Below are 24,552 nucleotides of genomic sequence, written 5' to 3'. Positions count from 1 at the left end.
TTTTATAACCGGACCAGTAATCGTACCGGTATATCCATAACAAACGATTTAACAAGTCGGACCGAAAAATTGTCATATTGTATAAAATAATAATATAATATAGTAATTGATATTAAAATTTAAAAACCTTAAATATGTGTATATATAATTATATATTCACCATATTTTAAAATCTAAAAAACAACATACATGTTAGGATCGGTTTAGAGTGTAGAGGGGAGGGGGGGGGGGGCTGTGAATACACTCAAAAACGGTTTAGTGAGATGGGATTGAATTCGATCGGTTTAGTGATGGAATTCTAAGCTTAACTTGGTGTCTAATGTAATTTGACAAACAATGAATGTGCGAAAATATGTCAAATTACAGATTTTAACACTTACTATCAACCAGTTTATGCAAGATAAAGAGAATAGGTAAACTGAAAAAGACACAAGCAGATGTTTATGGATGTTCGGAGATTTTAAATACTCCTACGTCACCCCTTCTTCCACCTCGAAAGGATATCACTAGAAGACTTTGAATTTTACCAGCAATTTGCAAAACCTCGATCTGGTTTTGGACTTAGACACTGCCTAAACAAGAATTCCTAGATTACAACTCAGTTTCAGTCCTAGACTGATAAAAAAAGATGATTACAACTCGATTTATCAATGATCAGAATAACACTTAGGCGTTTGTGCTTTGAGTTCGTTGATCGATACTCAAACTTTGAGATTTTGAATAAGAAACGTGATCAGAAGTTCCAATGCGCGCGAGAGGGCTGCTTTGATCGATCAGGATCCCTATTTATACTCTTGGATGTTAACTGTCAAAAATTCAAATTTGATCTTCAGATAGAATTTCAAATTATTTTCGTTGTATTCGTCATCTTCAAGAACAAATTCTGAAGCCGAAATTTTCCTTTGCATCGCGGCACTACCTTCTGCAGAATGTGTCAGAGTACGGAAGATCTTATCCAAAAGCGTTATGGTATTAAACTGGTGAGGGTAAACTGAAGGAGTCAGTTTAGCAACTCCGACTAGTTGACTTGTCCTCTTGTAGTTGAAGTGCCAAGATTTGTCTTCTTCTTATCCTCAATAGTCCACTCAATTCTTGGCTTTTCGATGTATTGTGGCCCACCACTGGAAATACCCACGTAGAAAAAATACACATACACGAATGACTTCTGAAAGAAGAATCTTCTCTCAAACTATTACAACACTTTCACTCTTAAAGGATTTTACAACAGATAGCAGTAGGCACAATATTATATAAGAATATGATGGATCGATTTGAGCGTGGAATAGCGTTTTCGAGTATTTTGTAGGAAACTTGAGGATTGATAGATATTTGATAGCGGATGTTTCTCTTGTTTTACTCGAAAGAGCCACACAGCCTTATATAGCTTCTTCTTCAACATTAATAAACGGCTCTTTAAGGATCTCATTTAATGTATCTATACCAAAAGATAGACTTTACTTAGCTTTTCATATCTTTCTTACTCAAAATAGGAATAAGCAATAAATGCGTAATAAATGTTGTGGTACGGTGCATTAAATGTGGTGTACTAGATATCAGAACGACTTATAAATAAGGTGGCTACTGAAAAAATATAGTACTCCTAATATCTGAGATTTCATTTTAATGATGTTATCTTTCATGGTTACTTATTTCATTCGAGATCGAATCTGCTTTACTTTACTACTGTTATTGTCTACGATTTTATCTGCTGATTTTAGATCAGTTCTGTCTATTGACTATCATCACCAAAACTTAAATTACTTAACTGACAAACTTACGTGTAATTTGATGGGTTGGGATGGGTCGACCAACAACCCACTATAACCCACCATTAGACGAGGGTGGGGTAGGCTGGCTCGCCATTTGTGTGCTGAGAAACTTCCAACCCGACCAGTCGCGGAGCCACATATAGGGTTACTTAGGCTTTAGCCCGGCTGGACCAAATCTTTTAAAAATAGTATATATTAATTTTAGAAAATTTTCGATTAATTTGATATTAGTTCGGGTGATTTGATTCAAAAAATTAAACAAATATAGAATTTAAAATTTTAGCCCAGGTAGGTTAAGTTTTCTGACTCCGCTATTGAACCCAACCCACCTATTTTATATGGCGAGAGGCCAAACCGATGGGCCTAACTCATTTTTAACACCTATAACTACAGAAGGTCTTATATGTGTTCGGTGTTTTCGATTTGAGTTCGGTGCGTCTGAACTCTCCTCGGTGGATCCAAACACTCCGAAAGGTCCTAACTTCTTTTCTTGGTTCTTAACTGTGTTAATGACCTTGATTTGCGTAAATAATGACCTCTTGATCATGTTTGAAGAGTTTTATTACATAAAACGGTACTCGGATCACTACAAAAAGTGCTTCTATTTTTATTTTTAAATAGTTCTAGAAGCAGAAGCAAAAGGCCATAAATATTTACATAAAAAAAAAATTAATTGTTTTTTTTAAAATAAATTTTGTGGCGAAACACTAGATGTTTTTATAAAACCACTTTAATTATATTATATATGTAATATCCGAAAATTCCATAAATCTATTCATGAATTATTAAAGATATTTTAAATGAATTTTAAGTTATTGTATTTTATTATTTAAGATTTAAAGTTTATTCTCAATAAATAATTTTATGTGTTGTGTAAATGATTTAAAAGTTGATGTTTCATGTATTAAAATATGTATTTAGTTGTTGTATTAAATGATTTTATTAAAATTGATTCTGGACTGAGAATACAAGTCTAGCCTTCAAACGATATCGTAAAAAATAATTCTACGAGTATTTTGAGTATAATATTGCTATGATTTTATTTCAATCATCGGAAAGAGAAAATATTTTTAGTCTAGTTTGAGGCGTGTTAGACGGACTATGTTTCACGTAGTCTTTCTAACCATTAAGGCCCCGTTTGGATTTGGTAGACATTTTTTTTAAAAAAGCACTTTTTTAAGCTATAATTTTTGGCTTTTGAAAAAGTTCTAATTTTGACTTAAAAAAGTGCTTATTTAAGCACTTTTCTGGTCAACCAAACACTTTATTAAATAAAAAACATTTAAAAAAGTGCTTTTTTTGCCTGGATTTTGAAACCAAACGGGGCCTAACTCTCACTTTTATTCCCTACCGCACCTCAACTAATATTTTGTCATTGTCGCCCCCCCCCCCTCCCCCCAATCACACGGTTCATCCCCCATATTCTTCCTCCTTTCTCATTCTCCATCCCCCAACTCGTCACTTTATGAGCAGTTGTCGTATATTGTTCTTATCTCTTTCATCCGGTGTCCAAACTTCAATCCGTTTGAAGGGTTTCTTACATCCATACCTTACATTTGAGCTATAAATGGCTTTTTTAGGTGGATGTTTCAGCCTAGATCGAAGACATCTTGATCAAATGAACAAATTCCTAGATTTCATCTTTCTTCGGCTGCCTCTTTAGCATGTTACGATTCCGTTTGAGTATGGCTAGATCTCTACCAAGGTCCAAGTTAATGTTGTTCTTCAAAGATCAAAGGCAAGTATTTTAAAGGTTTTGAAACCACCATTCAAGATATAATTATTTTGATATGAAAAGATGTATGTTGAGATATATATGCATGATTTTCAAGAATTTCAAGAGCATGAAGTTTTGATTTTAAGGGTTTGAAGAGAATGTTATGTGATGGTGTGAAATCGTGAAGCATTAGTCGTTCTTGTCAAGTTATTGAGTTTGATTCAAGAGATACATGTTTATTTTAAAGTTTTGATGAGTTCGTGAGGTTCTAAGATATATTTTAACTAAAGTATATAACTAGAGTAGTAGAAAATATCATATTTTCAAGTATTGAGTTAGTTTGTTAAAGTTTTGAAATGTTGCATGTGCTGGATTGTCACAGATTAGCGACACTTATTATGATTTTGAAGATCAAAATTAGTGTACAAATTCAAATGATATGAGGCCAATTTTATTGGAAAGATAGCTTAACTATCTACAACTTTTATTTTTTGAGTTTTGTCAAAATCATTTTGAAAGATTGATCAAAATCGCCCCGAAGTGTGTCAAGTAGTTTGAATTTCCGGCAGTGACGCATCTCGGGAGAATGAGCATAACTTTTTTACTGAAAACTTCAATTAAGGTGAGTTTTCGGATTTGGAAATCCAAGATCAAGAGCTACAACGTTTATGTTCACCATTGTTCCAAATTCCGATTGTATAATATAGTTTGAGAGCAAGAAAGCAAACCCATCTGCGTAGGGCATGCGCGCCCGCGCCTTGCCTTCAAAATTCATGATTTATTTATGTTATTTTAGGGTTCTAAATTCATGGTTATGATATTTTAAGGCTTCTAAAATATATTTAAGAGTTTCTATGCAAAATTTTTTAAGTTTTACGTCAATAACCAAAAGAAAGACATACGTGAATCGATTACGTTATGTGATGCATATGCATGTCTAAGTTTCATTCATGAAACCTATGTTCAATATGAAAGTATGATTTTTATCATCTATGACATGCAAGAAGTTATTGAGTACAGTTTTATGTTCATGAAATGAAAGTTATGACAGAAGTTACGATGAAACAATGATGCTTCATAATGAATGAAATGATATGATGAATGATAAGTTATGATGAAATGAAAGATGATGAAGCATGAATGAATAATGTTATGATGAAGCATGATGATATGATATGTTGATGCACGAAAATATTTTGATTTCTTATGTGTCTTTGTGGTGGCAATACGGGACTGGTACTCCGGTTTGGGCTCCGAAGGGACCTTTCCAAATATGGATCAATGTACAGGTTAGGTACTCCGAGATGAGCTTCGGAGGGGCCTCCGAAAATGAATGAAAAATGCATGAAGTCTACTTTCAAGATTTAAAGTTAAGTATGTTGATTTCTATGTTTAAGTTCCTTGAATTTTTTAAGAGTTTTGAAGTTCATGTTCAAGATTTTAAGTTTAAAGTTCCATGATGTTGACGTTAAAATTCTTATCATGTTATGTATGTTCAAGTCATTTTAAGTTTAAAGTATTTTGAAGCTATAATGATATCGACATGAATATTTTAATCTTGTTGGTCCTTTAGACTCACTATACTTAAATGGTGCAGATGGTTTAGCAGTTTTGATTTAAAAAGCTTTGGTAGCATGACTGAAGAGTCCAAGAGGCAAAGACACTGCATGACACGACAGTTCTGAAACTCTGATGTTTTTAAAGAGAAATATTTACATAATGTTGTTACAATATTTATGCACGATATTAAAAAGTAAAGATTTTACTATTTTCATTGTCAGTATTTTAAATGCCGAGTTTGGAGGGATTAAAATGTTTAGTCTTTTAAATGTTCATTTCAGTTTGATATTTTTGTGAGGTTTTTCCGATCATTTTCAAATGTATTTTATGTACATAGTATTTATTTGAATTCATATTTCCCCATCTTCTTTAGATGTTACTAGTAAGTTTTGACGTGCCGTATTTTATATGGTCTTTGTTTTATGATTTCATCGATATTTCTTAGATATCGTGAACGTTCACTCATGAGTTTTATTGTTATAGATTTATATTTTAAACTCTTTTGGAGTTAGTGTGACGCACTCCCTGTATTGTTTTAAGTATATAAAAAAAAATTTCACTCTTTTTGCGCAACTCTTTTATTAAATGTTTTAAAATACAAGATGTTTCAATATATATATATATATATATATATATATATATATATATATATAAATGCTTTTAGTGATGGTTTTTCTAACCAAGCACACTTTCAAGTAGGTATTTTGTGAGACGAGTCAACCCAACTCATATTTACAATAAAAAATAATACTTTTAACATAAAATGTAATAATTTTTCACGGATGACCCATATAAAAGATATGTCTCACGAAATAGACTTGTGAGACTTTCTCACGAGAGTTTTTGTGATTTTATAACCAATCCAAATAGCGAGTCAACCTATATTGCCCTACCCAATGATGGATAATGGTAAATTACAAACTAACCCACTTCAACCCTGAAATATAACTAAAAAAATAACTAGATCGTCCCATCTAATACAATTAAAACTAGTAATCCACACACACGAATATTCGCGGGCATAAATAGTTTATGTTACATCTAAAAATAATAAACATTTTTTAAATTGAAAAATAAAATTGTAAGATGATAATTATTCTAAGGAGTTCATACATTATTATATTGTATAAGTAACTAGTTCCGTCAGATTAATTCACGCATCGAATAGATGGATTGTTGGCAACTTGAACGAATGATATACGGGCACGCGTCACTCAATCAAATAATATTATATATCGAAATCTGTTATAAGGCTGCGTTTATTTAGTGGGATGAGATTATACGTGGATAAATCATATTAGGATTATTAAAATGATTTTGAAGGATTTAAAATAATGATGGATAAAAAAATAACATGTTTACTTCAAGTTATTAATTTTGGGATTGAAATACTGATTGAATGATGAAAGACAGTTTTACCCTCCACTTATGATATACAATCTTATGCTTGATTTTGTAACGCCCCGTTTTTATCTTAAATGAGTTTATTTGAGTTAATCGGAGATTACAGAGTTCACGAGCCGACTTGATTTTGATCAGGGTCCTTTTTGCAAAAATTGGATTTTTCAGGGACTAAAACGCAATTATTGATTTTAATATATTATCTACACTTGGAATTGATTGGGAAAGTCTTCATCTTCTCCTCCATAGTCGTCTCCCTCCATTAGAACGCCTTCAAGCTTTTCCAAGCTTTCAGATTTCCTTCCAAGCTCGATCCGGCCGTTGGAAATTATTTCTGAAGGCAGATTATCGATCACTGCAGTGAGAGCTCTGTTATATCGTAAGTTTTTCTACGATCAGATACATTCTAGTTTTTGGATGTTGTTAGAATCGTTCTAGATTCGAGTATGTTGTTCTCTACAGAGTTCTGATCATCTATTATCTGTCGGTTTTGAATTAGAGCGACGTTCGGATTTGTTATAATTTTTGGAAGCCTTTTTCGAAAATTATGGTTTTGAGATTTGTTGGGTTTGCCTTGTTTTGGTTGTATTGGCTTTGATATGAGGTTATATCGCTATTGAACTGTTGTCTGCATTGTCGGTTTGTTCAGTTATAGCCGTTATGACGTCGGTTTGAGTTTTGGAGATTTGAACCATTTTTTGAGTTGTTGAACTTGGCTTGTAAGTCGATCTTGGTAATTGATCTTTGATTTGTATCTGAACAGATTCGTTTGGAGTTTTTCAAGCCGTGTTAGCAGCATTGTTCGTCAAGAATTGGACGAAGAACGGTAAAGAGATTACCTTGAACCGTTGCCTTTGTTGTTGGATTGTTTAGTTATTGATTAAACCTTTTGTTGTAGCTTATCCAGAGTTGGAACTACTGCATTGAAAGGTAAAAGCAGTCATCGTAGCGGGATAGCATACTCGAGACAGTTGGTTCTCGAGTTTTCCCTTAAAATCACATACTTGCATCTACACTCGTTCTAGCATGAGAAACTTGTGTTTTGTTGTTTTGATTGAGCTTTTGTTATATGATTATGTTTTTATGTTTCTATTATGCATTCATCTTGAGCCAATCTTGTTTTCAGCGGGCAGAACCGCCCTTTTTGTTTAGACGTTTGGGAACTATGATTGAGTGGCCTAGGTCATAGTCATTTCACCTAGTGCTAGCATACTCATTATAGTTGCTCAAAGTCTAGAGGAGTGAGATACGTGGCACCACCTCGATTGGGTGAGTCGGTGTGTCGTTACGTAATCTCACCCTCGGGATCCCAAAAGCACAGCAGCAATCCCTCGTTATCAGATTTGATATCCCGGTTTAAAGACATGCATTACATCGTTATTGATTTCGTTGTTGTCTTGAAAGCATGTTTATTGTTGTATTACTTGATATGTTGTTTTTACTGGGATTATCATTCTCACCGGTTTATCCGGCTGTTGCTTTGTTTCATATGTGTACTTGGCAACAGGTGGGGCAAGACCAAGTCAGCGAAGGCCTGGTTAGCAACAAGAGGGAGAGCTAGTAGTGAGACTCGGTTTAAAAGTCGTGTCAGCATGTCTACCTAGTTGTTTTGGAACATGTTTAGATCTCGAACTTCGTTGTTTATGTTGTATCGATTATGCGAGTCTTTTGTTGCATGTTATAGACTAGTGCGTAGTTGATCAACACTAGCATTTCATGTAATAACTGGAGAAGTTATGTATTAATGCATGAATTTGAGTTCGATGTTTGGAATAATTTTAGTTTGAGTTGCCAAACTTTTTCTGCTCTGTTCTGTTTCTGCTGCAGAGGGCGCGCTCGAGCGGCAGTTTTTGCCCGCCCGAGCGCACCCCCCTTTTTATTTTCCAGCAGCGCTGGAGTTTAGGACGCGTTCGAGCGGCAGTTTTTGCCCGCCCGAGTGCACCCCCCTTTAAATTTTTTTTTTTATTTTGGTCTTGGATCTTGTATGCTTAATAGTTGTTTAGAACCGAGGTCTCACAGATTTTGTATTCATATAATTTGGATTGAGTTATTTTTGAATTAAATTATTATTGATTCTCAAGGAGGCAATTTTTTTTATCAAAATTATTATGTATAAAAATAAAATTGATAAATTGAGTTATAAAAAGAGACAGACCGAAAGAAATTGGGAGGAAAACAAAATAATTGAAGGATGGTATATTAGGATTTATATGTATTTTTTTTCTCACAAATATGAGTAAAGATCTGTTATCCCTTGTGTAATTAAGGATGCCTAGTACCATGAATTAGGGTTGAATGACAGGCCTTGAGTTTTGATATATTTGATTTTTTTTGCAAGTAAACAATTGATGAAATTGGATTAATAAACTTATCCTATTGTTATCAAGCTACATTTTAAAAATTTTCAGATATTTTAGTTATTTTAAGCATTCAATTTCATTAATAAGAATTACTGTTTCCTTTAAAAAAAAAAAAAAAAAAAAGCATTCAATTAGCCGTGGAGTTACGTGTGAGGAATATTGCAAGACAGACGATTGACGGGTAATCGCCCACATCCCTCCACCCACAAGAACTTGAGCATTTTTTTAGCACTACTCATGAAATACTGAGTGAGAAGATTTCGTGAATCGAGCAATGTCTTCATGATATTTCTATCCCCACTCAAAACAATCATTCTCGTGGTTTTTTTTTTCTTGACATAATTCTTCACCTGCTTTTGCCGTCAAAAGAACTGCTTCCTTTTAATCCATTTCTATATTCTGGTGTCTTGAAAACCTTCTTGGACCCGGATGGATGCCAATTAAATTCAGATTCTTGCAGACCCTTTTCTGAATTTGTGCTAGTTTGTTGTGTTTTTGTGTGGAGATTCAAGAATTGGGAGATTGGGGAGAGATGGGGAGGGTGTTTGCGGTTACTCTTGAAGGGAGGATTTACAGCTGCAAGCACTGTGGGACTCATCTTGCTCTCAGTGAAGATATAATATCCAAGGTTTATGATCTATTTGAGTTTTTTTTTTTTATTTTGGGTTTTGTGCTGGAATGGGATTGATTTTTATCTTGAATTACATTCTTAGTTTCGATAATGTTACTGGTAATCTGATGCACTCTTGTGAGAGGTTGATGTTTTTGGGATGGTTTTTGGTCCTTTAATGGTGAAGATCCTGTTAATATAGAAGGGAATTATGATTTGATTAAGTGGTGCACTTGTTTCAATTTTGCAGCTTATGAGTGATATTTCTTTCATGTAGGAACTTTCTTTACCATATAATAAAATTAAAGTTCACACCTATCTTATATGATTAATGCACATAATATTTGCATTTTCTTTGAGCTATATGCTACCGGAAACCAACCATTGTTATTGGTATTGCGAATCACACTGGGACGGATTAAGTCCAATAGAGCTAAGCGCGTGGAAAGATAAAGGGAGGCTCCTTAAGAGAGATTATACTACAATATAAATGCGCAAAGATTATGTCATCGTGTGTTATCTAGGTAAGTTACTAGCATCAAGTAAAATAAAATAAAAATCCATTTGCTCATAAGTGAAAAAAGTGGATTTTACCAACTTTGTTGCACTTCAAGGTCCTGAATTGACTTGCATTTAGGCATAAAATCTTTGCTTCACTGTTCCTTGAGCCTAGACACACGTTTTGTGGGTTTTTTAAATAATTATGATATCAGTCTCATTTCACTGTTATCATGGCTTGGTGATAATAATCAGTGGAGGAGAATACCTGTTATGCAGCAAAAATCAAATTCTAATGCAGTTCATTGATTGCTTTCATCTCTCTTTTAGATGTTTAAGGCAAAGATTGAGCTTTTTTTTTCTTTTTTCTTTTTTGAGATTGTGCTTCATATATCTCTTAAGTTAAATTTGGTCGCTAAATTGTAGGATATTCGTAATGTTGTAGCTTGAAGAAAAATGAGCATTAAAATATTGGTAAAGATAGGTCTTTGGTTTGGGTCAATTGTTTATTCATGTTTTATTTCCTTGATTAATTATCTTGGGATAGTTTTGAATCCATTATCTATTCTATTTAATGGCACTGAGCACTAATAGGAATCTATATATATTAATGAGTGCCTCATCATCTATTCCTAGATTAATATATTTTGCAAGGCTATGACAACTTTTTGTTTCTTCTTTCTTTTGTACAAGTTTGAAGATAACTGTCTTCTAAGATATGCATTTTTCTTGCTGATAGCATACTTGTTGTTTTGTCCATACATCTTTTACATTCTAAATTCTTGCAGTTCTTTTTAATACAATAATATTTACTTGTCCATATGAGTGTATAGCCATCCTATATTAGTCATTTCAGCAAGCTCCCGACGTCTGACTTGTTTCTTTTGTTGGTTCTTCCCTTCAGTCGTTCTACTGCAAGCATGGGAAGGCTTATCTCTTCGATAAGGTGTAAGTTTCCCTGATCTTTTGCAGCTGATAGAATAATTGGATGGTGAAACATGCATTTAATTTCATGGCTTTTCAAGGATTGAGATGATACCATGACAATATGCAAATAGTTTGGTGAAGACCTGTTTTTTCTGCATACATAAAACGATCTAATGGACAAGAAAAGCAATGGGATAAATTCTTACTTGTTTTCTGAATGCATTTGAAATACCAAAGGTTTCATTGATTTACTTTTGCAGAGTGAACGTAACTCTTGGGGAGAAGGAAGAGAGACTTATGACGACAGGATTGCACATAGCTGCAGATATCTTCTGTGTCCGATGTGGTTCAGTTGTTGGATGGAAATATGTAAGAACCATGACCAGACATAGTTGTTGACTTTACGGTAATACCACATATCCACAGCAGATCGTGGGAAGAGCATTATGGCCTTTATAAATATGTAATGCATTTTTCTAGCGATTTGAGTTAATCATTTTCATAAAGATACTTCAAATAAGTGGTAATCAGTAGTGAAGCCCATTATGTGAATTCTTTCGCTAGCAACCCACGGGCCAGGGGGTTCTGAGAGTCGCAAGTTTTGATGTGTTTGGTTGATCAATGTTCATTTTGTCTGATGAATTCCAGGAAACTGCGCAAGAAAAGAGTCAAAAGTACAAGGAAGGCAAATCGGTTCTGGAGAGGTATTCTAACACATCCAAATCATAGAAATCTGTTCCAAATTTTGATTTCGAGATACGATTGTATGAGTATCGTTGGTGCAGGTTCAAGATTTCTGGCCCAGATGGAAGTAGTTATTGGGTCGGCCATGAGGCCCATGCCGGGGGAAGTGATGCTGATGAGGCCTGACCGAGTCGGATGCAACTCGCTTCATGCACATTCTTCAAACTTCCCATTGTTGGTCTTGCGCTGTTGGGTTCATCATCTGCAATTTAACCTTATTGTACATATTCGACAAGCTTAGAGCATAATCTTTCATATTGGCCAAGCCTAGAACTTGGTGTTTCAGTACTTGAATTTTAAAAATATTCTTTATGTAACACTAGTATGATAATAGCTTGTACGTGCTCAACCTATGTCTGTTTAGTCCATTTGAGTTTGAAAAGAATCAGATGATATTTGTGCTTAATCATTAGAATCGGCTTGATATTTGTGCTTTCACGTTGCCTAGATTCTCATTATTTTAAATTTCTTGACTTGTTTCATTGCTATTTGACTCGGACCTGTTCTAAAAAAAGTCGAATTTATGTAGAGAGATCTTTTGTCTGATGCTAGCCTGCTCCAGTCCCTTTACAAAACTTTCGTTATTGGATTGGTCATACAGTTCACATGTTTCTAGTGAACATGACATCATCTGATACAAGTCTTGGATAAAAATCTATGACTACATGTACAAGATTTGAGTGAATTTCAATTCGACTCTATATCAAATTAAGTAGTTTCAATGGTAAGTGTGATATAATTCAAATACAAACGATATATATGAGATATCATTTGAAATTCAGTTTTCCAAATAATTTCTCAAATATCCATTCTCCCAGATCAAATATACCAATCCAAATGTAACCGAGGAGTGCAACAATGTGTGGATTGCTCTGTCTTCAACCAACTAGTCTTTTGCTAATTTCCAATGTTTACGAACCTGATGCCCCCATAAATAATTGGGTCTGGTCCGACCCAAACCCGACAACCCATGATCAGGGTGCGTAGTCCAAAAATCACCAAATATTGTTATGTGACAGGATTTAAGGCAATACAAAGTCCATTTGATAATGCCCCATGTACCAATTCAAGCTAGATGCGCTTATTCAAGACAAAGGGAAGAGCCCTTGACTCAGACCCCAATCACTTTGTTTTGTAGGCCGAGCCCTATCTGGGCACGGTAAAAACCTGACCCGGGCCCAATGCAGAAGTCAAGTAAAGTAAAAGTTCAGGTAGCACAAACATTTCCTGATCACCATTGCTGAGCCCAATAGGCCTAGCTAGGACTAAGTGATATAAAGGCCTGACCCGGGCCCAGTAATCTAGAACCTAGATATCAAAAATATTTGAGGATCTTTAAAAGATAAAGATAAGCTACTATAAATTCGAGATATGATCAATCATTTTAATGGCTCAAGAGTCCTAGCCGCCATGACAGTCGAGTTCTACTCTAACTCAAATTCTACCTCAACAAGGTAATTTACCCCTCCAACCCTTATAAATACAGGTATTTCTTATGGTTTTACACATTCACTCCTTGCTCACACATTTATGCACGTATATTCTCTTGCTCTTACTTTTTTCACGCTTTTTGTCTTTCGAGCACTGACTTAGACATTCGAGGAGTCACGCTGAAAACACCTTCGGCGCCCCCTAATGAAGTTTCTGTTTGTGCAGAACACCGTCATGCCCTACCCGCCCCGATTTGTTGAAGATTTGAAGATCCGCTCTATCAGACCGAACCCGAGGTAAAATTTTGGTATCATCAATTGGTGCCGTCTGTGGGAATTTGAAGAAGAAAAAGTAGAGATGGCTGACGCGAATGGAGTAAATCGAGACTGAGGCAAGCATCCCCGTAATTCCAACCTGGAATGGAACGATTCTCCCAGAGTACACCAGCTTAGGGTCGCGCTTACTATACCATCTCAAAATACGACAGACATCAGCACTTGGAATAACTCACCTCTGAATCTCTGATGAAAACTATCATCACTGGACAACCTTTCAAGGCCAAATCAAATTGATCTTTGGAAAACTAATCCCAACATATCCTACGATCCCAACTCACTCATGTCCTTGCTGAAAACACATCAGCCTTGACAATCAGTCTGTACACTGGTACAACAAACTCCTGAATAATAACACATTATCCCCAAAATTGGATGTGAATAATGCCCTTGATGAAAGTCATATCATCCTTGGCACGATACCTTAAGTCACTAATTTTTTATTCTTTCTAGGTAAACACCTCTAGAATTAATCATCTAGAAACAAGCACATCTCTATTCTCAGCTAGATTAATATTTTTTTTCCCATCACACATGGCTGATCACTAGTCAACTAAAAACACTTAGAAAATACAAAATTTCCAATCCATCAAATATATTATTCCACAAAAGTGCTTAAAATTTTTTACAACTTATTGATCACTACAAGATCATTACAGAAATACATCATCGAGAGTACAAATCATAGACTGTCTATAGTAACTCAGATTCCATTTTAAGATAATGATATGTTAAACATGATTAAAGGTTAGTAATTAACCAATTCCAGAACGTAATAGGACTTCAGAATTACCAGATGGAGCGCTACATATAAAGGTAGTAGCCAAGTTCCACTTTACATGCTATGATATGGCATATAATTTTAAAAGTGGCAAAACATGATTAAGGAGTCCTTATTTGGTGAAAATAAGTGGAAAATCAGCTCCAAAATGTTCGAAAATGGTAGGAAGGGTCCCGGGGGTCTCAGACAGTTCGGAGGCACCGAAATGAGTTCGGAGCATCCGAACTCAGATACCAAGTTCGGAGGATCCGAACCTGGGTTCGGAGGATCCGAACCCAGCTCTTAGGAGGCTCCAAACTCAGCTAGTTCTGAGGCTCCGAACTCCCCCAGACAGCAATGCTAGATGACTAATCCGCGATTTTTGACAAGTGTCGTACATGCAGGTTCGGAGGATCCGAACCCAGTTCGGAGGCTCCGAACTCCGACGGATTTTTGGTTATAAATAGGGCTCTTCGGAGTCATAATTTGATACGAATTCTCGAGTTTCCTTCTTCAGTTATATAGTGTGAGTTATACACTTGAGGGCCCTATCGGTTATTATAGAGGTTCTGGAATAACCAAGGTGTGGTTATAGTCATCCGGGACTAGCGACTCCAAAGGGCTTACTACGGACGAAGGTATGGTCCGGGAATCTATTTAAGTTTTAGGAGTACTTATTAGCTTAGTTAAGGCTTATAGAACTTGTGTAGTGATACGGTGAACTTTTGAATATAGGCTTGAAACCTAGGATCCTACTAGACTTGAACTAGCCTAGAGGTACGTACACATGGACTGAGATTGCCAGCGAGTATACATGTTTATATGTTGCATTTATTTGGCATTATTATGTGGCATGATGTATGTTTTATCGCTTTCTATATTCATATATCATGTGCACATACACGTTGAGCCTATACCTTGTTATACCTGATTATAGAGCCGCTCATATCTATACTCGATAGTCTATCACTGAGAGTACCGCGATGGCAGGGACATGTATGTCTGACTAATCTGGTGTACTAGACGAGTGTGGTTGCACCCAGAGGTTGATCCATGCGGTGGCAGCACTCATGTGGCGCCGGTACTGAGCATGACTTTTCAGATGACAATTTACCAGTCATTATATTGCATGCATCATATACACACGTTTACTCATGTTTATGTACTGGGCGTTAGAGCTCGCGTCCTAGTTATTATCTTGGACACCCTATTCCATGGGGCAGGTCGCAGGATGGACGGAGTCGGTAGCTCGAGGCAGGACTAGGGAGCCGGAGCTTTTCAGGGGATTTTATACAACAAGATTTGTTTAGCTATATAAATGTTTTAGACAGTTTACTTTAAGTTTTTCGATATGGTTGTATCACTACAGTATTAAGCCTGGACTTGTTTTACTAAGCTGATAGGTAAATTATGGATTATGTTTCCGCACATTTTACTTTGTTAAGCATTTTGCTGTATTAAGTTTAATGCATGCTATTAGTTGCCAGTTAGTAGGTGGTTCTATGCAGGGTCACTACATTTTTGGTATCAGAGCATGTTTAGATTTTGGGATTAATACTTGGGATTTAGTTTAGTCTTAAGTAATTATTGCGCATTTGGGATATTAATGTGCAATTCTTTTCAGGATATGGCTGACAAGAGTCACGGTAGTGTTGGCCAGGGAGGTGGTCATCATCGTCACCATCTCCATCATCTTGAGGATCGAGATCGTCCTCATGATGGTAGATATCGCTACTCTATCAATAAGTTTATGCAAGTAGGACCGAAGCCTTTATTGGGTGGCGAAAATCTTGAACAAGCGAGAGGTTGGATGTCCAAACTCGAGAGTGCTTTTCGAGCTTTCGAGTGCACTGAAGAGCAGAAACTGGAAGTTCTAAAATTTGTTCTAGAGGATCGAGCACGCTTATGGTGGGATGCCAAGGCTACTCAGGCACGTACGGAGAGAGGATAGGTGACTTGGGGGGATTTTTGTCAGCAGTTTCAGAAACTATATTTTCCTCCAGCAGTTCGACAGGCACGATCTATGGAGTTGCTGACTCTGAGGCAAGGATCAATGACTATTGGTCAATATCAGCAACGATTTCTTGATCTGCTACCTTTTAGTCCTCATATCAATGATAGTGATGCGTCCAAGTATGATATCTTTATGCAAGGTTTGAATGAAGATATCTATTCACAAGTTGTCGTCTGTGATGATCCGACATCTTATGAGACTGTGGTGAACCGTTGCTGTCAAGTGGAGAATAGCAATAGGCGGGCACAGTTGATGATGCCAGGACAGCCTAGTGGATCTCTTGGGCCTAGGGCTCAATCTGTTGTGCAAATTGGACCTATGTCTTCTTCTACTACTACTACTTCATCTGGTTCTTGTGGCTCACGAGGTACATTCCGTTTTGGAAAGAAGAAGAAGAAGAAGGAGGAGTTTTGCAGTCACTGTGGTGGAAAGAATCCTACAGCTTCATGTCGGAAGGCTACTGGTGCTTGTTATATTTGTGGTGAGCAGGGAAATCTACGGAGAGATTGTCCTCATCGTATGGGTTCTGCTAGTGGATCGGGATCACAGGTTGGATCTCAGGCTTTTACTTTTCCACGTCAGCAGCCAGCACCACAAAGTTCTTCTGGTTACTGTCCACAGACTCAAGGGCAGGTGTTTGCTCTGTCTCAGGATCAGGCTACTGAGGGAAGCGATCGCATGTTGGCAAGTACCTTTTTGTTATGTGGTATTCCTGCAATTGTCTTAATTGATACTGGATCATCGCATTCCTTTATTTCTAGTCGCTTTGTTAAGAGACATATATTACCTTATGTATCATTAGATATGGATTTAGTTGTATCTACTCCGATGGAGCAGGAGGTAGTAACTAAGCATCTAGTGATGGGTTGCCTTCTAGAGTTTGAGGGTCACGTGTTGTCTGCTAATCTAATGATTCTAGCGATGGAAGATTTTGATAGTATTTTGGGAATAGATATGCTGACTTTGTATCATGCTACTGTGGATTGTTATCAGCGTCTTGTACAGTTTCATTCGAATGAGGGTGATAGCTGGTACTTTTATGGTGAGGGTGCACGACCTCTGATGCCACTTGTTTTGGCTTTGAAGGCATGTCATGTCTTAGAGTCAGGTGGGGAGGGCTAACTCATTTATGCAGTTGATATGTCCACGAGTAGTCCGGGTATCGATCAGTTATCGGTTGTAAGCGAGTTTCCTGATGTATTCCCTGATGAGATTCCTGGTTTTCCTCTGGTTCGAGAGGTTGAATTTGGTATTGATATAGTACCAGGAACGACGCCTATATCCCAAGAACCTTATTGTCTGGCACCGTCAGAGATGAGAGAATTGAAATAGCAGTTGCAGGATCTGCTTGATAAGGGATATATTCGTCCGAGTGTTTCTCCATGGGGAGCACCTGTTTTTTTTGTCAAGAAGAAGGATGGATCGATGCGATTATGTATTGATTACAGGCAGTTGAATCGTGTCACCGTCAAGAATAAGTATCCTTTGCCACGAATTGATGATCTGTTCGATCAACTACAGGGTACTTCTGTCTACTCCAAGATAGATCTGAGATCAGGATACCACCAGATGCAGGTACGAGAATCAGATATTTCTACGACTACTTTTAGGACCAGATACGGGCATTATGAATTTCTGGTGATGCCATTTGGTTTGAGGAATGCACCGGCAGTCTTTATGAATCTGATCAATCAGGTATTTAGAGAATATCTGGATAGATTTGTCATCGTCTTCATTGATGATATTCTTGTCTATTATCATGACAAGGATGAGCATGCACAACATCTGAGGATTGTTTTGCAGACGTTACGAGAGAAGCATCTGTATGCAAAATTGAGCAAGTGTGAATTCTGGCTTGATCGGGTAGTGTTTCTCGGTCATGTGATTTCTAGTGAAGGAATACTGTTGATCCAAAGATAGAGGCAGTGCTGAACTGGTCTCGTTCAACGACGGTTGCTGAGATTCAAAGTTTCTTGGGTCTAGCTGGTTATTACCGTCGGTTCATCGAGAATTTTGCACAGTTGGCCAGGACTTTGACATAGCTTACACGAAAATATGTTACCTTCATTTGGTCCTTGGATTGTGAGGAGTCATTTCACGAGATGCGTAGACGTCTTACTACTTCACCTGTGCTTGCTCTAACTTTTGGATCGGGAGGTTATGTTGTCTATACTGATGCCTCTGGTCAGGGGTTAGGATGTGTTCTGACACAGCATGGATATGTTATTGCCTATGCTTCTCGACAATTGAAGACGCATGAGAATAATTATCCAGTGCATGATCTTGAGTTAGCCGCCATTGTATTTGCGCTCAAGATTTGGAGACATTATCTTTATGGCAAGAAATTTGAGATATTCACGGATCACAAGAGTCTAAAATATTTATTCACTCAGGCGGAGTTGAATATGCGACAGAGACGCTAGATGGATCTCTTGAAGGATTATGATTGTGAAATCAATTATCATCCAGGTTCTGCTAATCTTACTGCTGATGCCTTGAGTCGGCAGGTGAGACTTTCTGCACTTCAGACTAGTGAAATATCTCATATGGTTCAGGAGTGTTGTTCATTGAGGTTTACACTCAAGCACAAGAAAGGAAGAAATGGAATTCGTTTGTATACTATATTATCTGAGCCAGTATTGTATTCCCGGATCAGGGAAGCTTAAATATCTGATTTTAAGACTCAGCGTTTGGCACGTCTAGCCAGTGGGGTTAATACATCTGGATTCCATTATCAGGCAGATGGTTTATTGTGCTTATCGGATCGAGTGGTTGTACCTGATTTTGCGGAGCTCAGGAATGATATTCTTTCTCAAGCTCACAGGAGTCGATTGCCAGTTCATCCTTGAAGCATGAAAATGTATAAGGACTTGCGAACTATATTCTGGTGGAAAGGGATGAAGCGGAGTATATATCAGTTTGTTTTGAGATGTTTGGTTTGTCAACAGGTCAAGGCTGAACACCGACGACCAGGTGGATTACTGCAGAATCTTGAGATTCTCGAATGGAAGTGGGAGCATGTGACTACGGATTTTATCACCCACTTGCCTATGACTTCACGTCAGTGTGATGCTATCTGGGTCGTTGTTGACCGTTTGAAGAAATCAGCACATTTCATTCCTTACAATCGAGAATATTCTTATGATCGCATGGCACGCTTATATGTCCAGGAGATAGTGCGATTGCATGGGGTTCCAGTGAGCATAGTAAGTGATAGAGACCCGCGATTTACCACACATTTCTGGGGTAGTTTTCAGCAGGCATTGGGTACCACTCTGAGTTTGAGCACTGCATATCATCCGAAGACTGATGGGCAGTCAGAGCGCACTATTCGTACGCTGGAGGATATGCTACGTTCTTCTGTCATGGACTTTGGCTTATCTTGGCAGGATCAATTACCTTTGATCGAATTTGCTTACAATAACATTTATCATCGTAGTATTGATATGTCACCTTTCGAGGCATTGTATGTGATGAAACTTAAAATTTGTAATTATTTATATGTTAAAAAGTGTGTTTTAAAATTAAAGTTTAATTAAAATTATGAAGTTGTATTATTTTAGTGTTATGTGTTTATATTTAAATGTTTTACTAAAATGTTGTATTTTACGGTTTGCCAGGTTTGGTAAAAATAAAATTACTCAAGCTACAGAGGTCATAATGGAGTAATCTCAAATCCTGTAGAATCACAAAAGAGGCATCTTCAACTTTGTATAAGACAAGAAATTCCAAAAACTTCATTAAGATGATCAAAATAATCAAACATCAAAATGGAGAGAGATTTACTTTTACTATGACCAGCTTGGAGTAAAAATATCATAAGTATTTCATATGTTATCCAAAAGGGGTGAATGAGTTTTCAAAACACATCTACAGACAAAGGGCTACGTGTTATATGTTTTGTGCAGAAGCAAAATCGGAAGTCTAAGGCATCAAACAAGCCAATTAAAGTTGGGTCAATGTATTGACATTCAAGGAGACAAGCACCCACCAACTTTACTATTTCATATTTAATGAGTCTTGGACCCTTGCTTTCATTTGGCCTATAAATAGATGTGTTGTATAATCTTTGTAGTATGCAAGAGTGTAGAGAATTCTTCATTTGTAAAATAAATATTGTGTGTGTGAGAATAAAAGTTTGAGTGTGCAAGTTTCTCAAGTTCAAGTATGAAATTTCTTTTATCTTTATTCTTGAGTTTCATGTTCATGGAAAGCTAAATATTTTTATGTCAAGGTGAAAAGGTTTCATTGTTGGTCAAGTAAGATTGTTTATATTTTGTATATTCTTTCCTTTTCTATTTTTATTTTTACTAATTGATCTTTATTTGTAGGTATAATTTTGGATGATTTGTTGTTATCTATTTACATCAAAATGCTTGGTACCTTGAATGTGGTTACCTTGATTTGTTGTCAAATATGATACAATAAATACTACAATAATTATATACTATAAATATATGTATCTATTTATAAAAAAGTCATATATATATTTAGACGATAGCGTGACTCTGTCGGTTGTTCTAAATAATATATTGTGATTTGAACTAACTTTTACTTTCCGCAACTAAATTTTATTTTTCGCAACTAACTTTTACTTTCCGCAACTAACATTTACCTTTTCGCAACTAACATTTATTTTCTCGCATCTAACATTTACTTTTCCGCATCTAACATAAAAAAGGTCATATATTTTATTTAGACAATAGCGTGGCTCTGCCGGTTGTTCTAAATGAAATATTGTGATTTGATCTAACATTTAATTTTATGTCAATTTATATTTATGAATTTATATATATATTATGGGTACCATGTATTAAATATCGATTAATCTGATATTAATATAGTGAGAACTATATTATATGATATATTTGTATAAATATTTAATTATTCTCTTATGTTTATTTTTATTTTTGTTTATTTTATTTATTTTTGTTAAGCAATCTTAAATAAACCAACAATGAACCTTTGAAGCCTTGACGTGTATTTGAAGTTTTATAATAATATTTTCATCTATAATATATCATTGCTAAAATTAAACTTATAACATCCTCTCCGTGGATCGATCTCGTACTCACGAGTATATTACTTGCAGAAAACCTACACTTGGGTGAATTACAATTTAAGTTGTAGCAAATTTTTGGCGCCGTTGCCGGGGAGGTATAAATTAAGTTTAATTTTGTTATTTATGTTATTATGTAAATAGTATGTTGTTTTTAATTGTATGATTGTTTGGAGTCGTAAACAAAGTGGTAGACTTGTTCGAGTAACTGAAAATATTTTAAACATGGAGGATAATTCTAATAATCAAGATGATAATAATAATAATAATAATAATAATAATAATAATAATAATAATAATAATAATAATAATAATAATAATAATAATAATAATAATAATCAAGAACATGAACAACCAAGAACACTTAGGCACCATATGAATCCAATAAGAACTAGTACACCATCTTGTTTAGTTTTTCCTCCTGATGCATCTAATTTCAATTTTAAGCCACAAGTCATTCAACTTTTACCAAATTTTCATGGCTTAGATTCTGAAAATTCATATTTGCATTTAAGAGAATTTGAGGAGGTTTGCAACACTTAAAATGATCAAAATTGTAGCATGGATACTGTTAGATTAAAGCTTTTCCCTTTTTTCTTAAAAGATAAAGCTAAAACATGGTTGCAAAATTTGAGATCAAGTTCAATAAGATCATGGGAAGAAATGCAACAACAATTTCTAAAAAAGTTTTTTCCTTTCCATAGAACAAACTCTTTTAAAAGATAAATTACAACTTTTTCTCAAAAACAAGGGGAAACATTTTATCAATGTTGGGATAGATATAAAGAGTTACTTAATACATGCCCACTTCATGGTTTTGAAATATGGAGGATAGTTTCTCATTTTTATGAAGGTTTAATGCCTAAAGATAGGCAAATGATAGAATTCATGTCTAATGGAACTTTTGAAGATAAAAACCCAAATGAAGCTATAGAATATTTGGAGTCATTAGCAAAAAATGCTCAAAATTGGGATAATATAGGCTCAATTGAACCACCAAGTAAAACCAATAATTCAACAAATGGAGGTGGTATTTATCATCTTAAAGATGATGTAGATGTTCAAGCTAAACTTGCATCTTTAGCAAGAAAAATCGAGTCATTAGAAATGAAAAAGAGTGATCAATTAAAAAGTGTTCAAGAAATTGTTTGTCATATATGTGACACACATGATCATCTTACAAAAAATTGTCCTACTTTGCCTTCATTTAAAGAATGTCTCCATGAACAAGCCAATTATGTTAACAATTTTAAAAAACCAACATTAGATCCTTTTTCACAAACATATAATCCTGGTTGGAGAAATCATCCTAATTTTAGTTGGAGGAACGATAATAATGCACAACCTTTACAACAACCTTTTCACAATAACCAAAGTCATCAAGGTTATGCTCCTTATATCCCACCTCCAAGAAAACATTTTGAAGATGAAATTCATGCATACATTCAAAAGCAAGAGTCTATCAATATTCAAAACATTCAATCTATGAATGATTTGAAAGAAACTCTTGCAAAATTTGCATCTGCACTTAATATTCATGAAAAAGGAAAATTTCCATCTCAACCACAACCTAATCCTAAAAATCAAAATCAAGAAAAATTTGATCAAGTAAAATCTGTTATTACTCTTAGAAGTGGTAAAATAGTTAATGATCCATATAGTGATGAAAACAAAGATCAGTCAAACTCAAAGAGTAAGGATGAAAATCTTGATACTTTCGAGAAAGATGATACTTTGAGTCCTAAGATTAAGAAAGTTGATGATAAATTATCTGAAATAATATGTGAGTCAAATAAACACGTTCCTTTCCCTCATGCATTAGTTAATAATAAAAAACAAAAAAATGATTCTGATATTTATGAAGTTTTTAAACAATTAAAAATAAATATTCCATTATTAGATGCTATTAAACAAGTGCCTTCTTATGCAAAGTTTTTAAAAGATTTATGTACTGTGAAAAGACAATTGCATGTAAAGAATAAAGCATTCTTAACGGAGCAAGTAAGCTCTATTATTCAAAATAATTCTACCTTGAAATATAAAGATCCCGGTTGTCCAACAATTTCATGTATTATTGGAAAAAATAAAATTAAAAAAGCTTTGTTAGATTTGGGAGCAAGTGTGAATTTAATTCCTTATTCAGTTTATGAAAAGCTTAAGTTGGGAGATTTAAAACCTACATCTGTTACTCTTTTACTAGCCGATAGGTCAATCAAAATACCTAGAGGTATTGTAGAAGATGTATTAGTTCAAGTCGATAAATTCATATATCCCGTGGATTTTATTGTCTTGGATGCACAACCAATAGAAGTACATAAAGAAATTCCAGTAATATTGGGACGTCTATTTCTAGCAACTTCAAATGCTTTAATTAATTGTCGAAATGGAATAATAAAATTGTCTTTTGGAAATATGACTTTAGAACTTAATGTATTCAATTTATGTAAACAACCAAGTATTAATGAAGATGAAGATGATAATGCAATAGAAACAATCGTGGAAGAAAATATACACAAAAAAAACTTAAATCAACAATCTGAAGTTTGTTTAGTGGAAAGTTTTGATTCAAAAAATGTTTTTAAATCAAAGTTATTTGAAGAAATTAATGAACTTGAAGAAGTAAAAGAAAATGATCATCCAAAACTTGAATTAAAACCCTTACCAATAGAACTAAAATATGCTTTTCTTGGTGAAAATCAAACATATCCTATTGTAATATCTTCTACCCTCTTACCAAAACAAGAAGAAGATTTAATAACACTACTTAAAAAACACAAAAATGCAATTGGATGAACTTTGCAAGATATAAAAGGTATAAATCCTTTAATCTGCACACATAGAATTCACTTGGAAGAAAATGCTAAAACATATCAACAACCACAAAGAAGATTAAATCCACACATGAAATAAGTTATTAAAAATGAAGTTTTAAAACTATTAGATGCCAGAATTATTTATCCAATCTCGGATAGTAAATAGGTAAGTCCAACACAAGTAGTACCAAAAAAATCAGGCATCAATGTTATAAAAAATGAAAAGGGAGAATTATTACAAGCTAGGATTCCATCTAGTTGGCGTATGTGCATTGATTATAGAAAATTAAATGATGCAACTAGAAAAGATCACTTTCCGTTACCATTTTTAGATCAAATTTTAGAGAAAGTGGCAGGTAATCTTTATTATTATTTTTTTGATGGGTATTCGGGGTATTATCAAATACCAATATCATTAGAAGATCAAGAAAAAACTACTTTCACTTGTCCGTTCGGAACTTTTGCTTTTAAAAGAATGCCATTTGGTTTATGTAATGCCCCGGCTACTTTTCAAAGATGCATGCTAAGTATTTTTAGTGACATGATTGAAGAAT

General features: G+C 35.1%; 1 protein-coding gene and 1 non-coding gene across 2 annotated transcripts; one reads left to right on the top strand and one right to left on the bottom strand.

Moving 5' to 3' along the window:
- Positions 1-8,984: 8,984 nt before the first annotated feature.
- Positions 8,985-12,013, top strand: LOC140863300 (protein yippee-like). Its single transcript, XM_073266631.1, has 5 exons — positions 8,985-9,435; positions 10,820-10,863; positions 11,103-11,211; positions 11,491-11,546; positions 11,628-12,013. The coding sequence occupies exons 1-5, from the start codon at positions 9,340-9,342 to the stop codon at positions 11,710-11,712; spliced, it is 390 nt and encodes a 129-aa protein (XP_073122732.1). The 5' UTR covers positions 8,985-9,339; the 3' UTR covers positions 11,713-12,013.
- A 9,879-nt stretch (positions 12,014-21,892) lies between these two features.
- On the bottom strand, positions 21,893-22,003 carry LOC140870153 (small nucleolar RNA R71). The gene has a single exon (XR_012147130.1). It is a non-coding gene; the product is annotated as a small nucleolar RNA R71 (small nucleolar RNA).
- Between the last annotated feature and the right edge of the window lie 2,549 nt (positions 22,004-24,552).

The sequence above is a fragment of the Henckelia pumila genome, chromosome 4, assembly GCF_033568475.1.
Source record: "Henckelia pumila isolate YLH828 chromosome 4, ASM3356847v2, whole genome shotgun sequence".
Taxonomy (NCBI): Eukaryota; Viridiplantae; Streptophyta; class Magnoliopsida; order Lamiales; family Gesneriaceae; genus Henckelia; species Henckelia pumila.
The sequence above is the reverse complement of the archived record's forward strand: the minus strand, read 5'-3'. Positions and strand labels throughout refer to the sequence as shown.